The 14,206-nt window shown below is 45.1% G+C and overlaps 1 protein-coding gene across 1 annotated transcript in view; it reads right to left on the bottom strand.

Annotated features, from left to right (window-relative positions):
* The window catches only part of FNDC7 (fibronectin type III domain containing 7), a 29,521-nt gene extending 17,264 nt beyond the window's left edge, over positions 1 to 12,257 (bottom strand). Inside the window, exons 1-5 of the mRNA XM_040998783.1 lie at positions 12,198 to 12,257; positions 11,673 to 11,691; positions 7,647 to 7,901; positions 6,378 to 6,638; positions 3,363 to 3,620 (exon numbers count right to left, since the gene is read on the bottom strand). Coding sequence (XP_040854717.1) covers positions 3,363 to 3,620; positions 6,378 to 6,638; positions 7,647 to 7,901; positions 11,673 to 11,691; positions 12,198 to 12,257 — 853 coding nt within the window. The remainder of the gene's footprint in view (positions 1 to 3,362; positions 3,621 to 6,377; positions 6,639 to 7,646; positions 7,902 to 11,672; positions 11,692 to 12,197) is intronic.
* Between the last annotated feature and the right edge of the window lie 1,949 nt (positions 12,258 to 14,206).

The following is a 14,206-nucleotide window of genomic DNA, read 5'->3' as shown; positions in this document are numbered from 1 at the left end:
GAAGAAAAGAAGTTCATTCACTGAAATCATAAACTTTCAAAAAAATTTTTTTAAATATACTTGAAAGACAGAGCCTGGAGAGAGAGAGAGAGAGAGAGCTAGATCTTTTATACACTGCTTCGCATCCCAAATGACTGCAACTATCAGAACTAGGCCAAAGCGGAGCCAGGAGCCAGGTGCTTCTTCCAGGTGGCCCACAGAGGTGGCAGGGGCCCAAGCACTTGGCCCCTCTCCCACTGCTTTCCCAGGCACTGACTCAGAAGCAGAGCAGCTGGGATTTGCAATATAGGATGCTGGTATTGCAGATGAAGACTTTATCCACTATGTCACAACACCAGGCCCCAACCATAAGCTTTAAAAAGTTTAATCATCACTAATGGACATATTCTAAGATATACTGCACATTTCTGGGCCTAGAAGAACACTTAGTATCTTATTTATTTATTTTTATTGGAAAGGAATATACAAAGAGCAAAAAGATACGGAGAGAAAGATCTTTTTTTTCCACTGATTCACTCATTAGGTAGCAGCAACGGCTGGAGCTGAGCCGATCTGAAGCCAGGAGCCTCTTCTTGGTCTCCCATGTAGGTACAGAGTCCCAGCGTTTTCTACTGCTTTCCCAGGCCACAAGTAGGGAGCTGAGTGAGAAGTGGAGCAGCCAGAACATGAACTGGCTGCCCATACGGGATCCTGATGCATGCAAAGTGAGGATTTAGCCACTAGGCTATCACACCAGGCTCCACATCACACCTTCTAAATGCAGCCCTTTTATTGAGAAGTCAAGGTCCTTCCCATGACCTTGGGAACTAGGGAGCTTTTACAAACTGATCGCATCCAAACCCTTTTTCTAATGATTACGATTTTGTTGGTCTTAGGTGGGACTTGGGTATTGGGATTGTATAAAAACTCTCCAGATGTTCTTAATGTGTACCCAAGCCTGAAAAATGCTGGATGGCTCTCTCCTGTCTGAAACGACTAACTCAGAACTGCTATACTTTTGAAATGTTTCTCTTCACTTTCCTCACTCTCAGTCGTCTTGTCCTAAAAACTCTGCTAATGTAATACCCACATTAAATTACAGTAATCAGGAACCAGTATCATGGCACATACAGTTAGGCTGCCACTTACGACAGCAGAATCTCTCTCCAGGGTACCAGTAGTTCTGTTTCTGATCCAGCTTTCTGTTAATGAGTGTGCAAGGGCCAAGGTTTTGATCTGCTGCCACCAGCTTGGGAGAAGCAGAGCTCTGCGCTCTTCAGTTTGGCCTGGAGTAGTCCTGGCCATTGGGACTTTTGGGAAAGCAACCCTTCTCTTTGTGTTGCTCAGCTTTTTAGACAAATAAATAAGTCAATAGTTTGGTCTTTTTCTTTAAATTTTTAAAGATATTTAGGGTGATTCCAGGAGAAACAAAGACTGCAGCGGCAGCATGATATCCCTTGTATAAATGATTGTGTCATGGCAGAAATTGAAAAATTGGGGCAGAAGTATCGAGTGGCACTAAGGATTGCCAAGGATCCAAGATTTGAACGCTTACCATGTTCACACAAAGGAACCCATGTGGGTGACTGCTTAGTACAGAGAGTGACTCAGCACAAGTGTTACATCGTGGCCACAGTTGACAGGGACCTTAAACAAAGAATCCCAAATCCCTGGAGTTCCTATCATGTACTCTCCAACCACAGATACAACATCGAGCGGATGCCAGATGATCATGGGGTCCCCAGTTCTAATCCTTCCAGGTGAAGTTTCCTGACCTGCACGCAACCAACTTTGTTGCTAGTTCATTGGACATGCTGTAGAAGGAATTATTATTTTTCACATATTTGCTGTGTTATAAGCTGAGTATGATTAGATATACTCACTTTTGAATGCTGAAAAAGATACATCTTTAAAGATATTTATTGGGGTTGACAAGATGGTGCATCAGGCTAATCTTCTGCCCAGTGGCACTGGAATCCTACATGGGCACTAGTGCGTGGGCCACCTGCTACCCTTCCCATCCAGCTCTCTGTTTGTGGCCTGAGAAAGCAGCAGAAAGTAGCCCAAGTCTTTGGGATCCTGCACCCATGGGGAGACCCAGAGGAAACTCTTGGCACTTGGCTTCAGATCAGCTTAGCTCTGGCTATTGAAGCCACTTGGGGAGTGAACCATCAGATGGAAGACTTTACCTTTTTCTGTCTCTGCAAAATCCACCTTTCAGGTAAAAAAAAAATTTTAAAATACATATTTATTTATCTAGAAGGTGAAGTTATAGAGAGACAGAGAAAAGGAAACACAGTGAGTGGGGTCTTCCATTTGCGGTGCACTCCCCAGATGGCCACAGTAGCTAGGGTTTTGCCAGGTCAAAGCCCCAGAACCAGGAGCTTCTACAGACTCTCCCGTGTGTGTTCAGGAGCCCAAAGACTTGAACCTCATGGGCTGCTTTCACAGGAGCATCTGCAGTGTGCTGGGTGGTGAGTGGAGTAGCTGTGACTTGAACCAGTGACCATGTGGGATGCTGATCCCTACAGATGGAAGCTTAGGCCACTATGCCACAGCACTGGCACTGTAATTAACTTGTTTTACAAAATGAAAAATCAAAAAATATCTGCACACATTCAGAACTAGAAGTATCCTATCTTTATCTTGAAAAAAAAAAAAAAAGCTCCCAGGCCTGGCACAGTAGCAGCCTCATGGCTAAAGTCCTTGCCTTGGACGCACTAAGATCCCATATGAGCACTGGTTCATGTACCAGCTTCTCCACTCCCCATCCAGCTCCCTGCCTGTGGCCTGGGAAAGCAGTGGAGGACGGTCCAAAGCCTTGAGACCCTGTACCCATGTGGGAAATGTGGAGGAAGTTCCTGGCTTCTGGCTTCAGATCAGCTCAGTTCCAACTGTGGTGGCCACTTGGGGAGTGAACCATTGGATGGAAGATGTTTTTCTCTGTCCCTCCTTCTCTCTGAAAATCTGACTTTCTAATATAAATAAATAACTATTTAAAAAAAAAAAAAAAGCTCCTACCATGCCTATGTCATGAAACATGATGAAGGCAGAGTCAGTCAGGGCACTGCCCAGTGAGAATTGTGCAACTCAGATTGAGTCTTAGCTTTTTTTTTTTTTATAATATTGTAAATGAAAAAGAAAAAAAAATAATAAGACATCTGGAAGGGGAGTCAGGCTTGTTTACTTTCAAAGAAGTGCTTTCTCCCCGTGTAGTATCAGCTTTCACTAATATTCTTCAGGCTAATCGGAATGTCTTGTTCAAGGCTTCCATTTGCACTCCTTCTGAAGTGTTCTGGAACATTGCAGGGGATTTCCCACCTCCAGGATGGCACTCGCAGGTGCCTGCCCACCCTCCAGGGATCTCGCAGCCATTTACATACCAGTCCTGAGGGTCACTGCAGAAGGCGATTTGCTAGATCCAGCATCATTGCTTGCTGAGACTGAGATCTGGTACTCGGTTCCACACTGGAGCGAAGAGACGGTGCAGGAACTGGAGGTCGTGCTGCAGCTCAGCTGGGAGGAGCCACTCAGCGCCATCACAGTGTAGTTGGATGCGCCTTCTGCAGGGGCCCACGACACAGCCGCCTGCAGGGTCCCACCGTCAAAGGAGACTTGGATGTTGTTGGGCGCACGGGGACCTGCGTTTTTGAGAAACAAACAAGATGTTTAGCAGCCTCAGGAGGAGGCCAGGTGAGATCTGGCCTGACCATACTGCAGAGCTCAGAGGATCCAGTGCGCATGGGTAGAGAATGGCAGGTGCTGAAAGCAGGAAGCTGTACTGCAGGCAGCTGAGCAGCGCTGATTCATCTGCCGTGGACAATGCAAACTCATCGTTGTGTTACATAGGTTACATATATTGTTACAAGATATGTGACCTTGGCCACATCATTTAACCTTTTTTCTCATCTGTCACATGAATGTAGTAACATTAGTGTCTAACATATGTAGGTGCTAAAAACGTGTTTTGAATAAATTAATATGCTATTTTAACAGCTGACTAAAAGACTCACAATCCCAAATGTGGAGGTCATGTGGCTGTGTTACTCTTGAATGAGGTGCTAAATAAATTATTACTAATGGGTGAATCTAAACTCCTCCACTTATTTTTGGCACCAGTATATATGTTTTTAAATTCAGGTAATAATTGTTTATAGAGGAACAGATTTCCCTTTTAGTCTAGATCAAAGGAAAGTATCAAGTGTGGTGATCATACTTTAAGGTGATCTTCTTTTAGTATCTCCAAAAAACACTTTCCCTGCATTCTTTTTTATTGCTGTTGTTAAGATTCACTTATTTATTTGAAGGATAAAGCAACAGATTGGGTGAGAGGGAGAGAGAGAGAAATATCAATCTTCCATCTACTGACCATATGCTACTGACCACAGCAACCACATGTGGCTCAGGTCAAATCCAGGAGCCAGGAACTCATTTTGATCTCCACGTGGGTGATAGGGGACCAAGGTACTCTGGCCATCTCTCCCTGCCTTCTCATGTTCATCAACAGGAAGGTAGATCGAAGCAAAGCAGAAAGCTGATGTTGCAGGCAGCAGCTTAATGTGGCACATCATTACCCCTTCCCCACATTTTTATAATTATGCCCTCTGTATTCAGAGTTCTCCTGTAGATTGGCCTCAATTGTCCCTTGGCATCAGTGCTGTAATAAAGAGCACTGGGCAGGCCATGGAAGATTGCTCAGACAGCCTGTGAGCAGAGACTAACATCCTTTGCAGAGACCCACTCTGCAAAGCTCGCACTGGCTGTGTCCCCCTTCTGTGGGCTATCTGAGCAGCTCCCTTCCCCTGTTGCATGGTCAGTTTGTCTACAGGGACAAGTGTACTACTCTAAGCTGCTGTGACACCCACGGCTGGCTGGTGTGGCCTTCCATGTTTCAGGGCCATCTGCTTGTCCCACATGAGGCATGAAAGAATGAGGGAAGGCAGGTGAAGCAGGGGGAAGCTGTTGGGAATTGAATTTATATGTTGGAGTCCTAATCCTTGCGACCTTAGAACACGATCTTATCTTAAAATGGGATCATAACACATTGAAGGTAGACTCTGAATCTATGACTGATATGCCTATAAAAAGAAGAAATTTGGGGGTGAGCCTTTGGTGGAGTGGTTAAACCATTGCTTGGGATGCTCAAATTCCACATCAGGCTCAAGTTCAGTTTGGCTCTGGATTCCAACTTCCTGCTAATGCACACGCTAGGAGGCAGTAAGTAATGGCTCAAGTACTTGGGTTCTTGTCACCCATGTGGGAGACACAGACTGAATTGTGGGTATCTGACTCCAGCCTAATCCAGCCCTGAACACTGCAGGATTTTTGGGAGTAAGCCAGCAGATGGAAGATATCTTTCTCTCTTCATCTGTCCTGCTCATGCTGGGTCTCTGCCTTTCAAATACATTTTTAAAAATGAGGAAAAAAGATGAAATTTGAACACAGACATAGTACACAAGGACAATACCATGTGCACGTAGACGACCATGTACAAGCCAACAAGAAAGACTTGCAACAGACCCTTTCTCACAGCACCTAGAAGGAACCAGGATTGGCAACATTTTGATTTTAGATATCCTAACCCTCCAGAACTGATAAATATCTATTATTTAAGTCATCCAGTTTACAGCCCTTTGTTAAAGCAACCCTAACAAACTTATGCAGAAACTAAATCCAAACTCTAAGACTTTAAGAAAAAAAATTACTTAGACGATCGCATTATGGCATAGCCACTTATGCTGCCTCCTTGCAATGCTGGCATCCAAGATGAGTGCTGATTCAAGTCCCAGCTGAACTATTTCCTATCCTGCTCCCTGCTAATGCACCTGGAAAAGCAAGAACTGGAAATTTACCCAAGTTTTAGGACCTTTGCCATCCATGTGGTTCCTGGCTTTGGCCCGGAACAGCCCTAGGCATTGTAGCTATTTGCGGGGAGTGAATCAGTAGATAAACATTCTTTCTGTCTCTCCCACTGTTTTTAACACCCTGCTTTTCAAGTAGATAAAACATCTGTTTATAAGTGATTTATTTATTTGAGAAGCAGACACACAAAGAGAGAGAGAGAGAGAGAGAGAGAACTCATTTAACGCCTACCATGGTGTCAGGTCTGGGTGGGCTGGACAAGCTAAGGAGAACCACCCCCTTGTTGGTGGTGTTGTGCTGTCTATGTTGATGTGGAGTGATGTGTCACAGAGGGAGCTGCCATGCTCTGGGCAGTATTTCTTTACACGCATTTTGGTGTTCAAACTATGGAGGAGGAAGAGTCAAGCTCTATAAATAACTTCCTAATAAATTCAGACAGCTGTGGCCAGCCAGTCTGTACCTATCACTTAACACTGCCCTAGATGGCCGCCATACACAGCCCCTGTCATGAATCACACTGAGCCAGATATCCTTACTCGTCCTCTGATTGCAGGTGGAGTCATCCCCAGGGACTCCATTGGAGTTCCACGCATATGCCTTTACAGTGTAGAGGGTGCCGGCATCTAACCCACTGAAGGTCAGTGAGGTGTTGGTGGTATTCTCTTTCCATATTCTTCCCAAGCCGTTGGCCTGCATGACGGACACAGAGAATCCGATCGCCATACAGACAGCTTCCCACTGTACGAGAATAGAGTCTGGACTTGGAGAACTGACTTCTAGAATGGGTGCTGCCAACACTGCAACAGACAAGAACATACATGTTTGTGCCACTGAAATTCAATAGAGGATATAATTCAGGGATAAGTTAATTGAGGTTGACTGCTCATACTACAAAATGATTGTCTACTTTTTAAAAGGATTTGTGGCAGAGCTCCATTAGATAACTGCTATTTAAATATTCATTACTCATAAATGTCTTGGCTGAGGAATGGGGAACAGAAATTAAATCTTAGGCACTTGTTCAGTTGGTAGTCAGAAATCAGATAAAACATTGCTGTAATCAGAACACAAACAAACGGGGAATTGATGACTGATAGTACTTTGACATATACATAACTCTATTGAGCAGGTACAACTTTATCAAGCAAAAAGGTGAATTCCAAATGTTTTTCTTTGTTAACATATACTACGCGGCTAGCATGCAGCAACTCCTGTCCATGTGTTCTTTATGTGGATAGTTACAACGTGTTATCCCTTTTCCAGAGATTTAGAAGTGGGGGATGCATCACACAAGTTATGGTGCAGTGGGTTAAGCTGCTGCTTGGGCTGCCTGTGCCATGTATTGGAGTGCCTGGGATTAAGCCCGGCCTCTGCTTCTGCTCCAGCTTGCTGCTAATGTGCCTTGGAGGCAGCAGACGATGGTCCGGAGCCCCTTGGGTTCCTGTCACTCATCCCAGCCCCGCTGCTACAGGCATTTGCGGGGACTGAACCAGCAGATCTTTGTCTCTCCATCACTCTGCCTTTCCAATAACTAAGTTAAAGCAAATAAAACTAAGGAATAATAATAAAAGCTTAAAACTAGAAACAGGGATGTTTTGAAAAGAGCACAAGAGCAGGTATTATTTTCGAAGATAAAGCATCTCCTATAGCTATCTGAGTTCCCCAAAACATTATTTGGTGGCTTTCATGTGTGGGGCCTAAATCATAGGCCTGCAGGAACACTTAATCACAGGATGCATCTGCAGCGCTGGTGCGATAGCTCCAGGTTGCAAGACAACTCTCAGAGGGAACGAACTTCCAGCTACCTGTCTTGGCCTGTGCCGGAGGCGATGCCTGGCTTCTCCCCGCAGCACTGATGGATCTGATGGTGATCTGGTACAACGTTGCAGCCTTCAGGCCTGTCACAGTGCCAGGGGGAGTGGCCACCATAGTTTCAATGACCGTGTCCCCATCTTTGGCTGTGAGCAGGTAACTGGTAGCGCCAGGGACCATGGCCCATTCTACGGTGATACTGTTGCTGATTTTTGAGTAGGCCTGATCGATTGTGGGTATTGCAGGAGCTGAAAGACAGATGGCCACCATGCGACAGCTGAGAGACCTGCTAGGACCGCAGCTTCAGATTCAAGCATCCTGGCACTGACCTCCACACACAGCTTCGCCCTTTGTTTTCAGTTCAAGGGAAAACCAAGAAAGAGAGAGGCCAAGTGCCCCTCGACAGCCAGAAGGCTCCGGCTGCTCATTTCCCAAAGATCTTCCTAAGTTGCTTGGGAATACTTTTCACGTTTTGCACTTCTAGAGGAGTGGGAAGTGACTGTGGGAAGCAGCCTGGGGACGGAGGGTGTAGGAACAGTTGAGGGATTCTATTCCAGAGCCTTCTATTCCAGTCTGATTTCTGCTCTGCCATTGGTCTCCCTTCCCTGTCACACCTATGCCTTCCTGGTTCCAGCTAGACTTGTTCCATCCTTGCCTCTGCCCAAAACATTCTGTACCTTCCGCAGAGGACCCTTCATCAAATTCAGGGAAGGAGGGAGGGGGATCCAGCCTTGGTGCAGTTACTCGATGGCTCTTTCCTATTATCAGATCGGAATACTTTCCAGATTCTTCTATTTAATACAAACAAACCTTATTCTTCCTTTCCCTACCAACCATCTGTCTCAGTAGTAAGAATCAGATGCTGGGGTGCCTCCTCATGAAGCCTCGGGTGTGATTTGCCAGTGGGATTGGATGACGACATTACCAATTTACACAAAGCGTCCCTACACTTAGGGAGACAGCCTGGCAGTCCTGTCTTACTGTCTTACACAAATCCACAGACACAGAAACGTCCATGTGGAAATGAGATTGATAAATGCAGCTGAGTTCTAAGTCTGAAACTGGTACTTGGTCTTTTATGTTTAATTTATTACATTTTCCGATTAAGATCCTTCTATGTCAAATTCAGAAACAAAAGAGCAAAACCAACAGGCAAAACCCACAGGGCAAACAGTGAAAATGGGTAGCTACCAAGGTGTGATCTGCCAGTAGACACTCCCCCTTCCCTCTGCCTCAACCGCATCCCTGTGGACCCGACACAGAGAACCTTCTCTTTCTATCCCCAGGGTGCAAGGAGCTGCACCTGGCAGCAGCTCAGAGAGCAACATGCCGCAAAAATGAACAAAGTCTTCACTGTGCGCTGGCCAGACATTCTTTGAACACTACCCAGGCTTGTTTCATTTGCTGTCGAAAGAAAATGAGGACAGTTATACATGGCAAGGTGGAGGGAGGTTGTTGGCTTGAAAGGCACTGGCTGAGGGAAGCAGGGTCTGCAGGGAGATTTCCATCCCTAGACCCCTGCAGACTGGAGAGCCTTGCAAGGCCTCCATTGCAACCTGCCCACATGTCCCTCTTCCTTCTGCTCCCTCCTTGTTTGTGCTCGATATGCCTTCCTTCCTCTCATTGCCTGGTGCTTCTCAACTCTGTCCCCTGTTCTTCCAGTCTATCTTCTTGCCTCGATCAGCTGGTCCTGTTCGCTGGAATGGAATAACATCATGGGACAATGATAGTCATATCAGTCCCAGATGAAGAAGCTTGATGGGTCATTAGGCAGTGGTCTTAAAGGACCTTCTCCCCACAGGCCAGTCACAGGGTCTGAAGAGTCCACAAAACCAACCTGGAAGGGTGCTGTGGCTCAGTGGGTTAAATCACCACCTGGGACATCTGCATCAAATATTGGAATGCTTGTTCCAAGTCCTAGTTGTTCCATTTTCGATCCAGTTCCCAGTGACCCTGCCACCTATCTGGGAGACCTGAACTGAGTTCCTGGCTCTGGCTTCAGCCTGGCCCAGTCCCTCTCTGCTGCAGGCATTTGGGAAGTGAATCAATGGATGGAATCTCTCTTTGTGTCTCTTTCTCTCTGTCACTCTGTTTTTGTTTTTTTGTTTTTTCCTCCAAGTAGAGGCAAATAAGTGAACAATATGTTAAAGAAAAAATTAGCCCCATTAACCCAGGCTAGAAAGCCTCATTTGCCTGGAAGAGAACAACAAAGAGAAACGATACACTTGTGAAACTTAACTGTATGGTAGAAAAATAGCAGAGGATTTGGATTTGAGAGCTCTATGTTTTGGCCCTGGATCTGCCTTTCACTTTTGTGTATGAACATGTGTAACTCATTTAGTTTCTCTTGGACTTGGTCTTCTGCCTCAAGAAATGTGCTGTGTTGGGGCTTGTACTGTGGTATAGAAGGGAGAGCCACTGCCTGCAGCACCAAATGGGCAGTGACTTGAGTCCTGGATGCTCCACTTGGGATCCAGCTCCTTGCTGATGGCCTGGGGAAATCAGAGGAAGATGATTCAAGTGCTTGGGGCCTGTCACCAATGTGGGAGACCTGGCTGAAGCTCCTAGCTTCAGCCTGGCCCAATCCTGGCCTTTGTGGCCATCTGGGAAGTGAACCAGCAAATGGAATATCTTTTTGTGCTTTCTCCATATTTCTCTCTCTCTCTCTCTCTCTCTGTCTTTCAAACAAATAAAATAAATCTTAAAAAAATATGGTATATTAGTAATGCCCACAGCCTAGGGATTTACTTTGAAAGGTAAAATACCTGTATTTTTCAGATTGCTGTGAATATTAAGTGAAATAGTATATGCACTTTGAAAACATACGTGTGTGTATGTGTGGTAGGGGCAGAGTGGGTGGGGTCAGTAGAAGCTAGCTGGGATGGCCCTGCCACGGAGGATGCTAGTAATAGTAAGATGCTGGGGAGTCTGGGGCATGCAGCAGGAAAGTTGGATTTTCTGTTTCTTGCTAAGCTCTAGGGAGGACTCTGCCAGCACCTGTCTAGAAAGCCAGTCCCCTTATGAGTGACCAGTGTTAGACTCCATACAGGAGCAACAGCTCCTCACGTTTCCTGCTTCCAAGTTTAGTCCACTTCACTGCAGTGATAAAAGGAAAAAAACCTCATTCCCCATCTGTGTAACCAACTGCTCTGATCTCTCAAAAAAGAAGCCCTTTGATTCTCAGCATCTGTGCAAACTCTCAACTCAGAGAAATCCAAATCAGTCCATGGGGCCCCAGAGGCTAGCCCCAGAAAAACAAGTCAATGCCAGAGCCCCAAGATCAAAACACACTTCTACACAATGTCAATAAAATGTGCCCCAGCTATTAAAAACCCGGGAGTCCATTCACACCGACACTCTCTCCGCCTGACCCCAGTTCTCTAGAACAGTGTACATGCTGTGGGGGCTGAGAGGAGCCCTCTGGGGGTGCAGTGTGTCCTTGGCAGGCTGAGAACTTGTCCAAGACAGCAGCGCTAGATTTTGTCTACCCAAATGTCACTTAGGAAAAGATTATTTTATAGAGGGCCAAGACATTCTTCCCACAATTTCCTGGCCAATTCTGAAGGCAACTGGGGGCAGGCTTTGTGGCTTGGCATGGTAAATCCAGGATGCTATACTTCATATCCAAGTGTTTGGAATTGAATTCTGTCCCTACTTTCAATACAGCTTCCTACTAATGAGCCTGGAAGGCAGCAGGGGATGATCCAAATTACTTGGACTCCTGCCACCTCGGTGGAAGCCCACCATGGAGTCCCTGCCTCCTAGCTACAGCCTGGCCCATCTCTAACCATTGTTAGCATTTGGGCAATACATCAGTGAACAAAATGACGTGTTTATTTGTCTTACTAGGTGCCATCTTCCCAGCACCTGCTAAGCGCTCAGCACCCAATGGGAGTGCTCACAACATGTTCTCCCACCTCTCCGCAGCATAGCCTTTCTATCTCAGGCAACCTGTGAATTAACAATGGAAATTCAACTCAAATATGAGGAGCGAAAGCTTGCAGATCAGGAAAGTTTACCTGTTTTTGCTGAAGTGACCTGAAAAGGAAAGTTGAGAACATTAGAGCCATCCAGAAAAATATCATTTGGGGAAATGCGTAACATTAAATCAGAGCATCAGTAAATTAATCATAACATTTTATACACAATGGAGCCATCTTTCAATCCACATGAGAATGTATCTGCACAAATCATTTCGCAACACTCAAATCTACCACAAAACAATCCAAAATAGAATTGGAAGGCAGGAGGCAGATCACATTACGATTTCATTTTTTCTTTTGAATCTGCCTATTGAGCAATGTCAGTAGCTGCTGAGAGATTTTTCATGAGCCTTTGTTCTTAAAATATAATGAAAATCTTGTTTTTCTTCTCTTGCTCAGTGTATTAAATTTCAAATGCACAAACATATACAATCTTACTATGATCCTAAACTATTTTGATTTCTCCTTTCTTCCAAGTTGTCCCTCTCCACAAAAAGGAAAGCTAGTAAATGTGTCTTTATGCCCCAAACGGTCACAAGGTAGTTGGAATGATGAACTCACCATTTTAAGACAGATAAGACTAAAGCCAATCAAACACATACACTTGGATCCGCCAGTCATCTTGTAGGTTATAGCATTCACATGGCACGAAGCACAGTGGTCGGAGTCCTCTGTGGTGCCCAGGAGGACAGCGCTGTTAGTCTCTGAGATGTGAGGCTGTGACGTTGGGAACAGACCCTGACAAGTAGCTCCTCCCCTTCAGTGTGGAGCTTGCCTGCAACTTGGGGCACTTGGAGAATGGCAGGTATTGCAAAGTTGGAATAGCAACAACAAAAAGGAGCTGGAGACAGCCATGCCAGGCTAGCCAGAAAGCTAGGATTGTAACCTTGAACTCAAGGTGGTAAGTAGAACACTCTCTCCTTTTCTTTTTAAAGCAATTTTTTTCCAAAGCAAAGATTTTACAAATCTGCATGACATATTGTTGATATGATGGAATAATAATTTTAAACCCAGAGATTTTTATGTTTTATTTTTTTCCTCCAATCTTTGTTACTTTCCTAATTGCCACCTGGCTTTCAATACACAGTAACCAATCCCAGTGTCAGGAGCCATTTGTTACAAAGCTTCATATCTAAGACAAAAGGGCAGAATACATTCTTGCATTGAGGGAAAACAGTGAGAGATCCCTGATGCGCACATCATGTTCTTCCATTCACAGTAACACTCACTGTTCTGGTATCATTTATTTCTACAACCATCTTACTGGTTCAGGCTCTAAATAACAATGAGAATTTAATCTAAGCACTGTGATATTTAATTCTTTTTTTTAAGCTTTTATTTCACTTATTTGAAAGTCAGAGTCACAGAGAGAAAGAGAGGGAGAGATAGCAGCCATACCCACTGGCTGGTGCCAGGACTGGGTATGAGTCATATCAGACTGAACCGCAGTACTCCCTACAAGATCCAGGGTTGGGAGGAACCTGGCTGGGGAACTGTGGGCACTTCCCTGTGAAGCTGCAGCTCCTACTGGTGAGTACAAAATCTAGGGATGGGGGTGGGCCAGACCGGATAAGGTGGCAGCACCCACTGGCATATGTATGAGCCAGGTCTAAGGGTGGGTTGGGCTGAACTAATCTTCAGTACCCATTGGTGTGCATGAGAGCTGGGACGAATTCAGGCTGGACTGGGCTAGGCAGCAGCATGTGTCAGCATGTACAAAACCAGGGCTGGAGATGGGCCTGGTAGGAGTTATTCGAGGTTGCCCCGCCTGGGCCAAGGTACCCAATGAGATACTGTGACATTTTTACTAGATATGTAAATTAGAAAGACTGTACACCAATCATTGGAAAGGATGTGGAACAACTGGAACTCTACTAATTGGTGGGAATGGTGAATGGCAGCCACCTTGGAAAACAATGTGGTTGTTTCTTAAGAAGTCAAATACATAATTATTACATAACTCAAACACTTCATTGTAACATCAGTTTTACAAATCCTCAGGTTGTAAACCAATCTATGTCCTCTGGCCAAGGCCAATCATACATAAATGGTATACTTTTCAGTGAAAAGAAAATAATGAACTCTTACACACAATAACATGGATAGTTTTCAAAATAATTACATTGAATGAAGCCAGGTTTTTAAAAACAATTATCTGTCCTTATTTGCAAAGCAGATTTTATACAGAGAGAAATAGAGGAGGATGGGGGTGGTTTCTAACTGCTTATTCACTTTCCAAATGGCTACAATGGCCAGAGCTGAGCTGACCCAAGCTTGGGCACCAGGAGCATCTTCCAGGTCTCCCACATGAGTGCAGGGTCCCAAATATTTGGTCCATTCTCTGCTGCCTTCCTAGGTATAAGCAGGGAGCTGGATTGGAATTGGAGTACCCAGGACACAAACCAGCCCCAGTATGGGATGCTGGCATCACAGGGCTGAGGAGTAGCTTGCTGTGCCATTGTGCTGGCACCCGAAGTCAGGGTTTTTTTTTTTCCTTCCTCCTCCAGCTTTATTGGAACAGCTTAAAATTACATTTCTATTTTCTAGGACTTCAGTTGCTTTTTCCATCT

Source organism: Ochotona curzoniae, unplaced genomic scaffold (assembly GCF_017591425.1).
Source record: "Ochotona curzoniae isolate NIBS_2020 unplaced genomic scaffold, NIBS_Ocur_1.0 scaffold_1037, whole genome shotgun sequence".
NCBI classification, from domain to species: Eukaryota; Metazoa; Chordata; class Mammalia; order Lagomorpha; family Ochotonidae; genus Ochotona; species Ochotona curzoniae.
Note: the sequence above shows the minus strand (reverse complement) of the source record. Positions and strands in the feature narration are given on the sequence as shown.